This window comes from Mustela putorius, unplaced genomic scaffold (genome assembly GCF_011764305.1).
Source record: "Mustela putorius furo isolate JIRA1106 unplaced genomic scaffold, ASM1176430v1.1 tig00537227_pilon_pilon_pilon, whole genome shotgun sequence".
NCBI lineage: Eukaryota > Metazoa > Chordata > Mammalia > Carnivora > Mustelidae > Mustela > Mustela putorius.
The window spans coordinates 39,376,358-39,394,692 of NW_025422368.1; the positions used below are offsets into that span (position 1 = coordinate 39,376,358).

At 37.3% G+C, this 18,335-nt stretch overlaps 1 protein-coding gene and 1 pseudogene across 4 annotated transcripts in view; both read left to right on the top strand.

Moving 5' to 3' along the window:
- XPOT (exportin for tRNA) overlaps positions 1-18,335 on the top strand; it is a 46,882-nt gene that overhangs the window by 16,835 nt on the left and 11,712 nt on the right. For all 4 annotated transcript variants that reach the window (XM_004752498.3, XM_013056091.2, XM_045072882.1 and 1 more), the window contains 13 exons: positions 1,138-1,322; positions 1,422-1,590; positions 2,974-3,210; positions 4,960-4,998; positions 5,130-5,192; positions 6,399-6,523; positions 7,211-7,355; positions 7,513-7,632; positions 7,998-8,092; positions 8,670-8,739; positions 10,703-10,941; positions 12,484-12,769; positions 13,899-14,088. In XM_004752498.3, the coding sequence (XP_004752555.1) occupies positions 1,138-1,322; positions 1,422-1,590; positions 2,974-3,210; positions 4,960-4,998; positions 5,130-5,192; positions 6,399-6,523; positions 7,211-7,355; positions 7,513-7,632; positions 7,998-8,092; positions 8,670-8,739; positions 10,703-10,941; positions 12,484-12,769; positions 13,899-14,088 (1,963 nt within the window). The remainder of the gene's footprint in view (positions 1-1,137; positions 1,323-1,421; positions 1,591-2,973; positions 3,211-4,959; positions 4,999-5,129; positions 5,193-6,398; positions 6,524-7,210; positions 7,356-7,512; positions 7,633-7,997; positions 8,093-8,669; positions 8,740-10,702; positions 10,942-12,483; positions 12,770-13,898; positions 14,089-18,335) is intronic.
- Positions 14,617-14,787, top strand: LOC123390105 (annotated as a pseudogene).

Here is an 18,335-nt window from a genome sequence, read left to right on the forward strand (position 1 = left end):
GTTGCCTAAGGAGGGGTGAACCGGCCCAGGTCAGAAATGGAACAGATCAAATAAAATCTTTTTATTTAAAAAAAAAGATTTTCTTTCTCTCTCTCTCACTTTTCCCTCTCGCCCTCACCCATCACTCTCTATCCTTTTCTCAAAAAGAAAAAAATTACTGCCATTCTTGGGGCACCTAGCTGGCTCAGTTGGTGGAATATGTGACTCTTGATCTCAGAGTTGTGAGTTTGAGACCCTTGTTGGTTATAGCGATTACTTAAAATCTTTTTTAAAAATAAAAAAAAGAGGGGTGCCTGGGTGGCTCAGTGGGTTAAGACTTAGCCTTCAGCTCGGGTCTTGATCCTGAGGTCCTGGAATCGAGCCCCACATCAGGCTCTCTGCTCAGCGGGAAGCCTGCTTCTCCCTCTCGCTCTGGCTGCTGCTCTGCCTACTTCTCTCTCTCACTTTGTCAAATAAAAATATTTAAAAATAAAAATAAAATAATTATTGCCATTCTTGCAGAATTTATGGAGATATTGAGTCACTGTGTTGTACAATTGAAACTAACGTACCATCTTATGTCAACTATACTAAAAAAAATTCTTTTAATTAAAAACAAATTTCCAGGGGCGCCTGGGTGGCTCAGTGGGTTAGAGCCTCTGCCTTCGGCTTGGGCCATGATCTAAGGGTCCTGGGATCGAGCCCCACATCGGGCTCTCTGCTCAGTGGGGAGCCTGCTTCCCCCACCTCTCTCTCTGCCTGCCTCTCTGCCTACTTGTGATCTCTCTCTGTCAAATAAGTAAATAAAATCTTTAAAAAAAAAAATTTTTCCATTCTCTTAAGTAGTTTAAATATCATGTTTGCATAGTATTGAGAAGTTCCTTTTATCATATGCTTTAGATTTCTAAGTAATGCTTATTCGTAGTGTGTTTAATAAGGACTTAAATCTGGCTCTAAGGAATACAACGGAAAAAGGAAATTAAAAGAATCACAGGATATGATTTTAGAGTTGATAAGTAGGAAATAGTGGCAGGGAATGTGTTAACAAGTCTAGAAGTTTAATTGTGAGATACTACTATGCACAAGTATTCAGATGTCAAAAATTAGTTTGTGTGATAATCTACTGTACACATAAGGTGTTTTGTTTTGTTTTTTTAGGAGGCTCGTAGGAATACTCTAATAAAAGATACCATGAGGGAACAGTGCATTCCAAACTTGGTGGAATCATGGTACCAAATTTTACAAAATTATCAGTATACTAATTCAGAAGTGACATGTCAGTGCCTTGAAGTAGTTGGGGCTTATGTCTCTTGGATAGACTTATCCCTTATAGCCAATGATAGGTAAGTATTCCTGTACTTTAAAGATAGACCTACAGAATACAGTATGTAAAACTCATGAATTTGAAAACACTGTTAACAATTTTTTCCTTCTATTTCCAGGTTTATAAATATGCTGCTAGGTCATATGTCAATAGAAGTTCTACGGGAAGAAGCATGTGACTGTTTATTTGAAATTGTAAATAAAGGAATGGATCCTGTTGATAAAATGAAACTAGTAGAATCTTTGTGTCAAGTATTACAGTCTGCTGGATTTTTCAGCATTGACCAGGTCAGTAAATTTATGTATGAAGTTTTGAGAATTGCTACAACAAAGTAGGAAAGGTACTAATTTAAACATGTTTTCTTTCTTTTTTTTTTTTTAAGTGTTATAAATTCTTGGTGACTATAAGGAAACATTGTATCCAGAAAGCCATAATGTTATCTGTAGCATTGGCCCCCATGATGGGGGGGGGCCTTACACCAGTTATTAAACTTGAAATCTGGGATGTTACCTGCAATTGTGGTTTTCTTTCAAACTTCAAGTTGATTCTGATACTACTGGTCTATACTTTACGTAGCAAAGAACTATACTATATATATGCCAATATATTTTGACCAAAACTAGACTTAGTTATAAATATTACATTTTTACTATACTTTTGAATTGTTACTCATTTGAGCCGTTGGAATTTAGGCCCAACAGAATGAAGGCTCTGGGTGTGGTAAGTAATTTAGAAACAGAATTTGAAGATTTCTATTTTACTGTGACAATGATAAAAAAATTAGTAAGAAATCTGTTTTGTTGTTATGTCAGCTTTAGTGTTGTTCTTGCTGACAGAAGAATAGTAACATTTTCTTACATTGTTAATAATTGTCTTATTTAGTCTGTGGTAAAAGACCTAAGATGATGAAGGTAACATCTCTTTCTATATGAGAATATCAGAAGGATAATTAATGATAACAATCTGAAGTTTGAGTTCTGACACACTGGTATGACCTTAGGCAGGTAGTTATAAGAGCAGTTCTGTCACTTTGCAGCATAGTTAAGGCTCAAATTGTTATAAATTGTTACACATACTGTAATATGACATAACTTATACAGCATGTTTACTAACTTGAGCAGGGTTTTTTGTTTGTTTGTTTGTTTTTAAGATTTTATTTATTTATTTGACAGATGGAGATTACAAGTAGGCAAAGAGGCAGGCAGAGAGAGAGGAGGAAGCAGGCTCCCTGCTGAGCAGAGAGCCCACAGCGTGGCTCGATCCCAGGACTCTGGGATCATGACCTGAGTTGAAGGCAGAGGCTTTAACCCACTGAGCCACCCAGGCGCCCCTAACTTGAACAGTTTAGAAGGAAGGTTTTGAAACCACAGTTCTCTTTTTTTTTAAGCTTTATAAACTTGGCACTATCTATAGGTCTATAACCATTAAAAAGAATTGCTTGAAAGAGTACAAGTGGTTAATAATAGTAGAATTCAAATTCTAAAAATTTTTCAGTCCAGGTGGTAGAATGGTTAAATGTCTAATGTTAGCTTAAAATTGAATCTTAGAATTTGCACTTGATTCATACTAAAGTTCAGAGTTTTTCTTCTTCCTTTTATGTGGGTGTTTTTTGTTTGTTTGTTGCTTATGTGGGTGGTTTTAAATTGAGGTCTCTCTTGATTGCTTAATAGGAAGAAGATGTTGACTTTCTAGCCAGATTTTCTAAGCTGGTAAATGGAATGGGACAGTCATTGATAGTTAGTTGGACTAAATTGATTAAGAATGGGGATATCAAGAATGCTCAAGAGGCACTACAAGCTATTGAAACAAAAGTGGCACTGATGCTGCAGCTACTAATTCATGAGGATGATGACATCTCTTCTAACATTATTGGATTCTGTTACGATTATCTTCATATTTTGAAACAGGTGAGTCCTTGTTTTACTCTTTTTTGCCCAGTAGATAATATAAGCAAGCCATAGAGAATTGGAAAATACAGGAAAAATGAGAAGAAGAAAATACCCATAATTCTACTAGCTAATGATATTTACTGTTAAATAGTAATGTACTTCCGTCTCTCCCCCAACTCAACTTCTTAGCCAGAAATGAGAATAGCCAGGTTATAAAATTCACTAGGCTTTAACCAATTAAAAATTGGTAACTAATTAAAAGCTACAGGTTTAGGTTATTTTTTCATTTTGAATATGTTTTTGTTATTTTTTTTTCCTTTTTTTTTTTCTTTTTTTATTAAGTAGGCTTCACACCTAGAATGGAGCCCAGGGCAGGCCTTAAACTCATGAACCAGAGATCAAAACTTGAGCTGACATCAAGAGTCAGACACTTGGGGCGCCTGGGTGGCTCAGTGGGTTAAAGCCTCTGCCTTCGGCTCAGGTCATGATCTCAGAGTCCTGGGATCGAGCCCCACACTGGGCTCTCTGCTCAGCAGGGAGCCTGTTTCCTCCCCTCTCTGCCTGCCTCTGCCTACTTGTGGTATCTGTCTGTCAAATAAAAAAATAAAATCTTTAAAAAAAAAAAAGAGTCAGACACTTAACCGACTAAGCCAACCACGCACCCCTGTTTTTGTTTTAAATATAGTAGAAATCTTGTTAAACATTGTTTATTATTTTAATTACATATAGAGCATTTCTTACAAGCAGCTTTTTTCTTTTTTTCTTTTTTTTTTTTTTAATTAAAGATTTATTTATTTATTTGACAGACAGAGATCACAAGTAGGCAGAGAGGCAGACAGAGAGAGAGGAGGAAGCAGGCTCCCTGCTAAGCAGAGAGCCCGATGTGGGGCTCGATCCCAGGACCCTGGGATGATGACCTGAGCCGAAAGCAGAGGCTTTAACCCACTGAGCCACCCAAGCGCCCCCAAGCAGCTTTTTTCAATTAAAAATTTTCTCTTGGAGAATTGCTTTCACTAAGAACTTAAAATGTAGATGGTAGTAGTCTCCTTATTATGGCTCATAGCCTTTTAAAAATTAGTAATTTCCCATTATGTCATTAGATGAGAAAACCATTCCTATTTTACTTACATTTGATTAACTAAATGAAGTTAAGCTTAAAATACTACCTTCCGTATTATTGTTATAAATGAAACACACATCTGCCTACATACCTTAAGGAATTTTAGGTAATGGGAAGACATGAAGATATGAAAATAGTTAAAATGACTCCTGGTAATCTCACTGTGTGTCTCTTAATGGACCTCTAGCTTTTTTTTTGCCTTGCTTGAAAACAAGAGAAGACCATACTTTACTGTCCTATAAATTTCTTCGGTAAATATATTAAAGTTAAAATTCATCTAATGTCAAGTTATTTAGTAGAAATAGAATTGCTAGATCTTATGTTAGGTGCATTTGAAATATAGAAAGGTATTGTCAAACCTGCCTCCAAAGAAGTGTGCATGTTTTAAAATATCTTGATTGATTAGAAAAATATTTTGAGGAGTGCTTGGGTGGATCACGTAGTTAAGAGTCTGCCTTGGGCTCAGGTCATGATCCTTGGGTCTTGGGATTGAGCCCTGCTCAGCAGGGAGTATGCATCTCACTCTCCCATCTCCCACTCCCCACCCTGCTTGTGCTCCCTCTCAAATAAATAAAATCTTTAAAATATTTTGATAAGCAAGTATGACTTTAGGAAACCTTATAAACTTATTGCTTACTTTTTAACAGCTTCCAGTGCTCTCGGATCAGCAAAAAGCTAACGTAGAGGTAATTGATTTCTTTTTGCTTATAAACTGATACCAGAGTCTGTATCTGCAGTCTGTCTTGAAATGCAGCTTAATTTCAAAATATATCTGATAAAAGGAAACTGACAAAAGACATTTTATTCTTAATTTTAGGCAATCATGTTGGCCGTTATGAAAAAACTGACTTATGATGAAGAATATAACTTTGAAAATGAGGTAAGGATTTTACATTGGGGAGAAATCATTTTTAAGTCATTATTTACTTAAGTTAACATTTTAAGTTTTGATTATTTTAGAGTGCTTTAAAGTAAGAAGTATTTTAATAATCACATGTTTATTATTGACCTCAACCTTAGGTGGAATTAATAGAAGCTTCATAAGCCTTCATAATACCTTCAAAAAATAACCTTTTTGGTATTGTGTCCCTTTTTTTTTTTTTTTTTTTTTTAAGATTTTATTTATTTATTTGTCAGAGATAGAGCGCGAGCGAAAGCGAGCACAGGCAGACAGAGTGGAAGGCAGAGTCAGAGGGAGAAGCAGGCTCCCCGTGGAGCAAGGAGCCCGATGTGGGACTCGATCCCAGGACGCTGGGATCATGACCTGAGCCGAAGGCAGCTGCTTAACCAACTGAGCCACCCAGGCGTCCCTATTGTGTCCCTTTTTAAAACACTTTGTAGCATTGAACTTTGTAAAGTATTGACAGTATCATTGCTTATCACATTTTACTTTGAATTATGAGAGTGATCAGTTGGGGCCTGGTCAGTGGACGTCAGATTGTTAAGAGTCTGTGGGAAAGTGCAAATGAGTCACTCAGCTTTCTGGACTTGTTGTATTTATATAAGTCTCATCCAGGGTTGCCAGTGAGGCATTTAGCCTCAAGCACAAGGATCATCATCAGGTGCTTTCTATCAACTCAAGCATCACTTACACTGTTTTGCAACATGCTAAGTGTTTAATTCCCCACCTGAGGCTTTCAAAAATCTTGGACTATAAAAGAATATGGTGATGATAACCAAAGCATTATGCACTTGCAAAGAACCAGATTTGTTTATATATATATATATCCTCATTCATAGAGTATTACAAGATACAAGGAGTATGAATAAGGTGGTAAAGTTATCATAAAGCCCAGTGTGAACCCATTCTGGCTCTATGTGTGCCCAGTGTGAACCCATTCGCCTATCTATACTGTTCCTGGCTCTAGGCTTTTGAGATCTAGGGCTATGTTCATAAATACTTCCTTGTGGGCAGGAGAGGAAAGGCTACTGACCATAGTAAGTTTTCCTATGTAAATAAATGTTAATGAAAAAATGAAAATACATATTACATTTAGAAATGCAGAAAACTATATGAGAACTAATGACTTACATGAATTTTAGGGTCTTTTAAGTTTTAAAATAAGAATTTTTAAATATATCTTAGGGTGAAGATGAAGCCATGTTTGTAGAGTATAGAAAACAACTGAAGTTACTGTTGGACAGGCTTGCTCAAGTTTCACCAGAGTTACTGCTGGCTTCTGTGCGCAGAGTTTTTAGTTCTACGCTGCAGTAAGTTTGTTACTGTTTTTGTAACTATTCTACCTCCTTCCTTTTCTCTGTGATGTGGTCTACAATAAGTGAGTCACATAAATAATCTTTGTTACTTACTAAGGTCTTTCTGTATCTCTGAACCAATGCATTTGTCTTCATCTTTTCTTTATTCGAGTATAGTGAACATAGTGTTATATTAGTTTTACGTGTGCATTGTAGTGATTCAACAATTCTGTACGTTGTTTATTGCTCATCATGACAAGTGTACTCTTAATCCCCATCACGTATTTGATTCATCGCTCCACTCACTTCCCCTGTGGATACCATCTGTTTGTTCTCTGTCGTAGGGTCTGTTTTCGGTTTGTCTCTCCTTTTTCTCTGTTCACCTGTTTTGTTTCTTAAATTCCACATGTGAGTGAAATCATAGTGTATTTGTTGTTCTCTGACTGGCTTTTTTCCCTTAGCATGATACAGTCTAGCTCCATCCATATCATTGTTATCTCCATTTATCATCCTCCTTGTGGGGAAACATTGCTCTTTGCAATGTAAACAAAAATGGATCACATCAGTTATTTCTACTTTTGTGATGTGAATTTTGTTGCCTGTTAAAATTAATAATTGCTATGACCTCTTAATTAAAGAGGCTTTTGTCAGTGTTATAGAAAATGTTTATACTCAGATCTCATATATACTCTCTTATGGTAGGAATTGGCAGACGACACGTTTTATGGAAGTTGAAGTAGCAATAAGATTGCTATATATGCTGGCAGAAGCTCTTCCAGTGTCTCATGGTGCTCACTTCTCAGGTGATGTTTCAAAAGCTAGTGCTTTGCAGGATATGATGCGAACTGTAAGTATACTACAGATAATTTATTTTGAATAAATATTTTCTGTTTTCTGTTTTCGCTATAAGCTAGTGGGAGTTCTTTAATTTAGCATCTGTTAATACTGGGGCATTTTGATGTTACACTGAATAAGAACAGATTTCTTAACTTTTTCTTGCCCAGTTGGTAACATCAGGAGTTAGTTCCTATCAGCATACATCTGTGACATTGGAGTTCTTCGAAACTGTTGTTAGATATGAAAAGTTTTTTACAGTTGAACCTCAACACATTCCATGTGTATTAGTAAGTATACATTTATTCTCCGTTTCTGGGTTTTTGTTTTTTGTTTTTTGTTTTTTGTTTTTCGATTTATTTCAGTTAATGAGCAGATAGAATTCTATCTTTATAACCTTTCCCAGAGCCAAAAGCTCTGAGAAACTTCTTGAATATACTGAAACCAGCCTCTATTTCTTTAAAATGGACAGTTTCTGGCTTAATAAGTCATCTAAAACAAGTCCTCAAGGGCTTCTTGGTGTCCTCAGGGATTATGTGCTATATATACCTGGTTCCTGTCTTCCAGGAGCTAAGAAGTAAAATTTGATGTGAACAAAAATATATTGTGACAATACCAATAAAAATTTTAAGTAAAAGTATCTCTCTTTCTTTAGATGGCTTTCTTAGATCATAGGGGTCTGCGGCATTCTAGTGCAAAAGTACGGAGCAGAACTGCTTACCTGTTTTCCAGATTTGTCAAATCTCTGAAGTAAGTACTAAACGTCAGCTGTTATGTTTACTTTTTGTTTTTAAGATTGTTAAATAAGACCTATATGTTATTTTCTAAAAGCCTGTGATAGATTTGGTTTTTTGTTTTGTTTTGTTTTTTCAGTCAGGTTTACTTTCTTGGTATCCTAATGTCACGACTTCTTTTACTTTTCATTAGCCATGTTCATCACTGCGAAATGATTTGTTTGCATACTTTTATAGATAACACCTGTCATCATTAATGACATTAGTTATTTATTTAACTAACAGTTTTATTGCTGTGGATTACTCTCTGGTTTATTTGAAGTCCTAAAGAACATATTTCTTAGAAATAAATTTTTTGAACTTTCTGTTTTGTGGTATTTTTTACTAGTACCATTTTCTTGGTATGAAAACTACTTATTCTTAGACTTATAAGGTTATAATTCTTAAAAATCCTAACTTGTTTTAATGATAACATCTGACTAGCTTAGAATTGAACATTTTTTTTTTTAGTTCCATCCTCTTTAAAAGGAAATTTGGTATTTTGAGCACACTGGTTTATGTAATTGTGATTTTCCTTTTTTGCCTTTATTCAGTAAACAAATGAATCCTTTCATTGAGGATATTCTGAATAGAATACAAGATTTACTAGAGCTTTCTCCACCTGTAAGTACCTATCTTTCCAAATTACAGATTTTCCCTAAGTATCATTGATGCCACACATGCCTTTAGCCTTTAATGCTAATGCCTTATAAACAGTTTTCTTAATGGGGGGTGATGGCAAAGATGAGGGATTGTGTTAGTTCTTTTAGTTCCCTCATCACAGTTGAGGGATTAATTAGTTCTCTTTACCAAGATTCTGTTGATATTAGCAAACAAAGCATAGTAATAGAATTAATAAAAATGGAGGGGTGCCTGGGTGGCACAGTCAGTTAAGCATCCAACACTTGGTGTTTCTTGGTTTTTCTTTTTTAAGATTTTATTTATTTATTTGATAGAGATCACGGGTAGGCAACGAGGCAGGCAGAGAGAGGGGAGGGAAGCAGGCTCCACGCTGAGCAGAGAGCCCGATGCAGGCTCGATCCCAGGACTCTGAGATCATGACCTGAACTGAAGGCAGAGGCTTAACCCACTGAGCCACCCAGGTGCCCCCAACACTTAGTTTTTGCTTGGGTCATGATCTCAGGTTTATGGATTAAAGCCCCCCGCCCCACCCCACCACCAGTTGGGTTTTTCACTCAGCACAGTTTGCTTGAGTTTCTCTCTCCCTCTCCCTCTGTTCCCCCTGCCAATAAATAAATAAATCTTTAAAAAAGAAAGAATAAAAATGGAAAGGAGCTGACTGATAAATTTGTCTGAGTGAGATAAGGTCTGCCCTCTGTTAAATGTTGAAGTATTTTATGGAGAAGGAAAAATTCAATTTCTAAATTATTTCCTACTTAGTATAAGATCATATTAGCCGTTCTAAGTGACTGCCAGGCTTAGTGATTAGCATGCTAAGTGAATGCATTCTATTGAGTTTTGGGGGGTAGCTTAAGGCTTTGGGTAAAATTTAAAAGCTGGTCGATATTTTGGTTTTCATTTCACAAGAAATATTTAAGTTGAGCTACTTTGTAACTATGTTTTGACTTCTACATGTTTTTGTATACTGACATTGACTTTTTTTTTCATTTTGATAAAAGTTTCTATTGGAGCAACCACTTGAGAAATGTTAAACATAAAAATACTTTTATTTGGGGTGTTTGTGTGGCTCAGTCATTCAGCGTCTGCCTTCAGCTCAGGTCATGATCTCAGGGGTCCTGGGTTCAAGCCCCACCCACATTGGGCTCCCTGCTCGGCTGGAAGCCGGCTTCTCCCTCTCCCACTCCCCCTGCTTTTGTTCCCTCTCTCACTGTGTCTCTTTCTGTCAAATAAGTAAAATCTTAAAAAAAAAAAAAAAAGAAAGAAAGAAACTTTTATTCTTTTAAGTAAATATCAGTATTTAGGATATAGTGATTACATAATTAGACTGAATGAAAGATTACTAATGAATTATATGGTTAAATTATCTTTGCATATCATAGAACCCTATATATTAAAGTACTTCATTTGATTAATGCCTATTTTCCATGGCAGTTCACACTGACTTGTAAGACTTAGGCATTCAGAAAGTCCTCAGGCACCTGGGTGGCTCAGTCCTTTAAGCATCTGACTCTTGATGTCAGCTCAGATCTTGATCCCAGGGTTGTGAGTTCAAGCCCTGTGTTGGGCTCCTTGATATGCATGGAGCCTACTTGAAAAAAAATTCCTGTTAGCCATATTATCTTATCAATATTAGAAGTTTTTCATGTTTTTTATACCAATCATATAAACAAGGGCTTGTACTATACCTGTAATCTCTTTTTAGTATATAAAAAGACTTCATTCAAATTGTGTTTACTGGGTGTTGTCTGCTTAATAGGGTTTTAAGTATAAATGTTTTAACTACCTTATATAGCTCCTTTATCTTTGTTTTCTCAACTGCTACAGCAGTAATAGTCCTAGTGGTACTTAAATGCTTTAGCTGCTTTGATAGAGGGACTTAATGTGCTTAAATGAGAGGAACTGAATGAACAATGATAAACAGCAATAGGACTGAATTTCTTTCTAGGAGAATGGTTACCAGTCTTTGTTGAGCAGCGATGATCAACTGTTTATTTATGAGACAGCTGGAGTGCTGATTGTTAATAGTGAATATCCAGCTGAACGGAAACAAGCCTTAATGAGAAATCTGTTGACCCCATTGATGGAGAAGTTTAAAATTCTGTTAGAAAAATTGATGCTGGCACAAGATGAAGAAAGACAGGCATCACTAGCAGACTGTCTGAACCATGCTGTTGGATTTGCCAGGTGAGTGTGATTATAATTAAAATTGTAAATTGGGTGTCTGTACACACAAAGAACCATTTATATGGATCTGTTAGAATTGGGCATACACACCCATATTTCAAAGACTGAATTGTGGAGAGAATTACCTAAACCTTCCTTCTCTAAACCCAGTGAATTAGAAGATTTAGCTGAAGAAGGGAATAGATCACATAACATTCTGCATTTCTGGTTTGACAACTGTCTAAAGCGTTAACTCCTCTGACTTCTTTTTTTTTTTTTAAGATTTTATTTATTTATTTGACAGAAAGAGATCACAAGTAGACAGGCAGGCAGAGAGAGAGAGAGAGGGAAGCAGGCTCCCTGCCGAGCAGAGAGCCCAATGCGGGACTCGATCCCAGGACCCTGAGATCATGACCTGAGCCGAAGGCAGCAGCTTAACCCACTGAGCCACCCAGGTGCCCACTCCTCTGACTTCTTTAGAATAAACTGTTCATGTGTTTGAGGGGATTAGCCGAAGAGTTTTTTGTTTTTGTTTTTCCAAAAGAATATTTGTCAGAGAGCACAAGCAGCGGGGAGCGGCAGGCAGAGGGAGAAGCAGGCTGTCTGCTGAGCAAGGACCCCGATGTAGGGCTCAATCCCAGGACCCTGGGATCATGACCTGAGCCAAAGGCAGACAGATGCTTAACTGACTGAGCCGCTCAGGTGTCCCTGGCTAACAAATTTATAGAACAGTGACATACTGGGACATCTTAGATCAGTCCTGGTACTGATAGTCATTTTTTTTTTTAAGATGTTTTATTTATTTATTTGACAGACAGAGATCACAAGTAGGCAGAGAGAGAAGAAGGGAAGCAGGCTCCCTGCCAAGCAGAGAGCCTGATGCAGGGCTTGATCCCAGGACCCTGGGATCATGACCTGAGCCGAAAGCAGAGGCTTTAACCCACTGAGCTACCCAGGCGCCCTGGTACTGATAATGTTGAGGCTTCTTTTTAGCTCTCTCATTTTGTCTTGAAGACTACCCAAGCTACCTCTTCTTTCTCTTGGCCCATATATTTTATTGGCAAACAATAACAGTATGAAAGTTGCAGTGATTGCTATTTAGAAGCTGCACAGAGAAATTGTTCTACAGAGTACTTCAGTGCAAAAGCTAATGTTACGTTTTATAAATAACTTGATTCTAAAGATTGTTTGCTAAATTTAAATCAGGAGTTTGTAGATTGTCTAGGACAGCCTAGTCATAGCAGTGGATTTTTTTTTTCTTTTTTTCTATGTACTTTATCAGTAGGATTTTAGTAAAACATTTAGGTGGGTTCTCATTAGAAGGCTTATATCAATTACCTCTCATTCATTTAATTTGAACCCTTTCTGGATTGGCAACTGGAAGCAATAATAGTACAAATAGCCATATTAGTTAAAGATGGAAGCAGTTGTGACATAGAATGTAAATAATTGGCTTCTTAGTTTTGTCAAATGTGTAATTAGCTGTGCATTATTTTTCATTACTCCATAAAACTTTTATTAAAGCAAAAAGTTAATACTAGTTGCTTGATTTTGCTTGTGTAGCCGAACCAGCAAAGCTTTCAGCAACAAGCAGACTGTGAAACAGTGTGGCTGTTCCGAAGTTTATCTGGACTGTTTACAGACATTCTTGCCAGCTCTCAGTTGTCCCCTGCAAAAGGATATTCTCAGAAGTGGAGTTCGTACTTTCCTTCATCGCATGATTATTTGCCTAGAGGAAGAAGTTCTTCCGTTCATCCCGTCTGCCTCAGAACACATGCTCAAAGATTGTGAAGCAAAAGACCTCCAGGAGTTCATTCCTCTTATCAACCAGATTACAGCCAAATTTAAGGTACCACAGACCTTTTAGAGCTCAGAGAATCTCCTGACTTACAAATTAGATATATTGATCTTTAGATACATTTTGTTTTGTTTTGTTTTTTAATAGAAGTCACTTGAGGGCATAGACCATAAATATTGTTGTCATCTCCAGTGACTCACACACTACCTGACACATAGGCCATGCTTAATGGATGTTTCAATAAAAATAAACCTTATCTGCTCTGTTCTGAAGAAACAGTCTGCTGTTTTAGAAAAGCAAATGAAAATGCCATTGAGTACTAAAATGTCTAGAGGTAAATAAAAACTTGCACCTTGGGTGCCCAAGCAGAAGTTTGAAGTTAATTCATTGTGCTAAAGTCAGTTTTATTGTACAAGGAAATGTAAACCAAGTATAAGCTGGCAAATAAAATTGGCTAACTTGTAGTGCTTTCTGTTCAAAGTCCGTTCTAAGCCTTTTTTTTTGGTATATTAATTCATTTGATCCTCCTAATAGCCCTTGAGAGAACCATTGTATTTTATAGATGAGGAAACTGAGACACAGAAGTTAAGCAATTTGCATCAAGGCACATAAAGCCTTGAGAGCCCAGTCTTAAAAATTCTGCATGTAATTTAGCAACAGAATTCATTTCTTGATAATTCGTGGCAGTATTCAGTTGTGAAATATATCTGAATCCTTGTTTTGGGGGTTTTTTTTTGTTTTTTTGTTTTTTTTAGATTTTATTTATTTTACATAGAGATAGCGAGAAAGCGAACACAAGGCGGGGAGAGGGAGAAGCAGGCTTCCTGCTAAGCAGGGAACCTCATGAGGTGCTCCATCCCAGGACCCTAGGGTCAGGACCTGAGCCAAAGGCAGATGCTTAATGACTGAGCCACCCAGGCGCCTCTGAATCCTTATTATTTTAACCTGATTCTTTAACTGTAGGAAATGAGTTGAGCTAACAGTTTTGAAGATTTAAATAATGTATATGCCTAACACAGATTTTTGTCCTAGTACTGATATTTGCCAACAGAATTATGTAAATACATATCCTAAATAGAAACTCTGCTTTTTGTAAAGGCTTTTTGTAAAATGTGTTTTTCTAAGTTTTATATTAATATTTTTCACGTTTCTGAATATTAATTTTTGTTTTTATCTTCAGATACAGGTATCTCCATTTTTACAGCAAATGTTTATGCCTCTACTTCATGCAATTTTTGAGGTATTGCTCCGACCAGCAGAAGAAAATGACCAGTCTGCTGCTTTAGAGAAGCAAATGTTGCGAAGGAGTTACTTTGCTTTCCTGCAAACAGTCACAGGCAGTGGAATGAGCGAAGTCATAGCAAATCAAGGTGGGACGCTGAGATTATCTGCTTGAAGCCTTGTTGCTGTTGTACATCAGTATGAGCAAGAGCTAGTTGAAGTAAAAATCAAACTTTAAAGTGGTTGTGTGTTTGACCCTGGGGTGACAGTTCATTATTATCAAGGTGGGAATCAATTTCGTGTAGAGGACCTTAAAAATATTTTGTATTCAGTTCCCTTTTTCCTAGGGCAGTATTCTTTTTTTTTTTTTTAAGAGTTCATTTATTTATTTGACAGAGATCACAAGTAGGCAGTGAGGCAGGCAGAGAGTGAGTTGGAAGCAGGTCCCCTGCTGAGCAGAGAGCCCAATGCAGGGTTTGATCCCAGGACCCTGAGACCATGACCTGAGCGGAAGGCAGAAGCTTTAACCAACTGAGCCACCCAGGTGCCCATAGGGCAGTATTCTTTAATTGATTCCTTGGTGGTAAAAATAGTTTGGTGGCAGCTTATGAGCATTGACCTGACAGTTGAATCTTACTGGCCAGTTTGCTATTTTGAAATTAAAAGTAAATGGGACTAGCTCTGTGCAGTGGCAGTATTGTAGCCAGTGAGGTTTATACAAGGTGCGATTGTTGCTAATTGAAAAATAAATGGGACTGTTTTGTGCAACATAGAGAATTTTGCTATGTAAGAAATCCAGAGGGCAATATAACAAGGGACTAGTTACTTTTCAGTGTTTTATGCTTAAAATTTAAGATACAGATTAGTAAAAACTGAGGGATCTTATCTTCTGTAAATGGTTTTGTCTTATTACACTATATGAATTGAGAACTTTTACAAACCCAGCATTACCTTGATTCCAAAACCAAAGACCCCACTGAAAAGGAGAATTATAGAGCCAGTATCCCTGATGAACTTGGATGCAAAAGTTCTCAATAAAATACTAGTAAATTGAATCCAATAGTATATTTAAAGAATTATTCACCACGATTAAGTAGGATTTCTTCCTAGGCTGCAGGGGTGTTTCAATATTTGTAAGTCAATCAGTGTGATACATGATATTAATAAAAGAAAGGATAGGAACTATATGATCCTGTCAATAGATGCAGAGAAAGCATTTGACAAAATACAGTATCTTTTCCTGATAAAAATCCTCAGCAAGGGGCACCTGGCTGGATCAGATGGTTGGGCATCTGCCTTTAGCTTGGGTCATGATCTGCAGGTCTTGGGATCAAGCCCCATGTTAGGTTCCCAGCTCAGCAGGAATCTGCTTCTCCCTCTGTCTCTCCCCCTGCTTGTACGCTCTCAAATAAATAAATAAAATCTTTTTTTTTTTTTTTAAAGATTTTATTTATTGTCAGAGAGAGCACAGGCAGAGTGGCAGCAGAGGCAGAGGGAGAAGCAGGCTCTCTGCCGAGCAAGGAGCCCGATGTGGGACTCAATCCCAGGATGCTGGGATCATGACCTGAGCCAAAGGCAGCTGCTTAACCAACTGAGCCACCCAGACGTCCCTCTTTTTTTTTTTTTTTTTTTTTTTAAGAATTTTTATTTATTTTATTTTGAGAGACAGTGAGAGACAGCCTGAGAGGGGGAGAAGGTCAGAGGGAGAAGCAGATTCCATGTGGAGCTGGGAGCCTATTGCGGGACCTGGGACTCCAGAATCATGACCCAAGCCAAAGTCAGTCGCTTAACAGCTGAGCCACCCAGGTGCCCTGAATAAATAAAATCTTTAAAAACAAAACAAAACCTTCAACAAAGTAGGGATAAAGGTAACATACCTCAACATCATAAGGCCATATATGAAAGATCCACAGCTAATATCATCCTTGGTAGTGAAAAACAGAGCCTTTCCCTCATGGTCAGGAACAAGACAGGGATATCCACTCTCCCCACATTTAGCATAGTCCTGGAAGTCTTAGCCTCAGCAATCATATGACGAAAAAAATAAATAAAGGCATGCAGATTGGCAAGGAAGAAGTCAAATTTACACTATTTGCAGACAACATGATACTCTGTGTAGAAAACCCAAAAGACTCCACCAAATAATTACTGGAATTTATACAGGAATTCAGCGAAGTCACAGGATATAAAACCAATGTGTAGAAATCTGTTGCATTTCTATATGCCAATACAAAGCAGCAGAAAAAGAAATCAAGGAGTCAATCCCATTTGCAATTGCCTCAAAAACCATAGGATACCTAGGAATAAATCTATACTAAAGTAAAAGATCTATACTCTGAAAACTATAAAACACTTATGAAAGAAATTGAAGAGGACACAAAGAAATGGAAAAGCATTCCATGCTCATGAATTGAAAGACAAACACTGTTAAAATGTCTATATTGCTCAAAGCAGTCTACACATTTAATGCAATCCCCATCAAAATACCACCAGTATTTTCTACAGAGTTAGAAAAAACAATCCTAAAATTTATAAGGAACCACAAAATACCTTGAATAGCCAAAGCAATTCTGAAAAAGAAAAACCTGGATGGAGGTATCAGGATTCCAGATTTTAAGCTATATTACAAAACTGCAGTCATCAAGATAGTATAGTGCTAGCATGAAAACAGGCATCTAGATCAATGGAACAGAATAGAAACCCCAGAAATGAACCCATAACTGTATGGTCAGCTGATCTTTGGCAAAGCAGAAAAGAATATCCAATGGAAAAAGGACAGTCTCTCCAACAAACGGTGTTGGGAAAACCAGACAGCCACATGCAGAAGAAGGAAACTGGACCACTTTCCTACATCATACACACAAATAAATTCAAAATGGATAAAAGACCCAAATAGGAGATGGGAAACCATCAAAATCCTAGAGGAGAACAAAGGCGGAAACCTCTTTAACCTCAGCCATAGCCACTCCTTACAAGACACATCCTCACAGGCAAGGAAACAAAAGGATCTTCATCAAGATAAAAAGCTTCTGCACAGCAAAAGGAAATAGTCAACAAAACCAAAAGACAACTGACAGAGTAGAAGATATTAGCAAATGTTTTATTGGATAAAGAGATAGTATTCAAAATCTATAAAGAAGTTACCAAGCTCAGGGGCACCTGGGTGGCTCAGTGGGTTAAGCCTCTGCCTTCAGCTCAGGTCATGATCCCAGAGTTCTGGGATCGAGCCCCACATCGGGCTCTCTGCTCAGCAGAGAGCCTGCTTCCTCCTCTCTCTGCCTACCTCTGCCTGCTTGTGATTTCTGTCTATCAAATAAATAAATAAAATCTTTAAAAAAAAAAAAAAAGAAGTTACCAAGCTCAATACCCAGAACAAATAACCCAGTTAAGAAGTGGGCAAAAGACATGAAGAGACACTGTTCTAAAAATGACATCAAGATGGCTTAGAGACACATGAAAAGCTGCCCAACATCTCTCATCATCAGGGAAATGCAAATCAAAACCAGATGAGATACCATCTCAAACCTGTCAGGATGACTAAAATTAACCCAAGATATAATAGATGTTGGCAAGGATGTGGAGAAAAGGAAACACTCTTGCAGTATTAGTGGGAATGTTAACGTGCAGCCATTCTGGAGAAGAGTATGGAAGTTCCTCAACAAGTTAAAAATAGAACTACCCTATGATCCAACAGTTGCACTACTAGGTATTTATCCAGAGGATACAGAAATACAGATTTGAAGGGATACGTGCACCTGGATGTTTATAGCATCATTATTAACAGTAGCCAAACTATGGAAAGCACCCAAATGTCCATGGACTGATGAAGGGATAAAGATGTGGCAGATAAATACAATGGAATATTAGCTATCAAAAAATGAAATCTTGCTCTTTGCAGCGACATGGGTGGGAACTAGAGTGTGTTAAGCCAAGTGAAGTAAGTCAGAAAAAGACAAATACTGTATGATCTTACTCTGGTGGAATTTAAGAAAGAAAATATGAACATACGGGAATGGGGAAAAGAAAGGAGAGAGCAAAACAAGCTATAAGAGACTCAACTATAGATTACAAACAAGGTTGATGGAGGGAGGTGGGTAGGGGATGGGTTACATGGGAGATGGGTATTAAGGAAGGTATTATGAGCACTCAGTGTTGTATGTATGTATGTGTGTTGATGAATCACTGTATTCTACTCCAGAAACCAGTATTGCACTGTGTGTTAACCACCTAAAATGTAAATTTAAAAAATTTAAAACTTTAAAAATAAAAATAAAAGCTAATTAAATTACCCAAAAATAAAAATTAAAAGAAACAATGAGGGCTGCGCAGGTGGCTCAGTCAGTTAAGCTTCTATGATCCTAGAGTCCCGGGGTTGAGCCCCGTTTTGGGCTCCCTG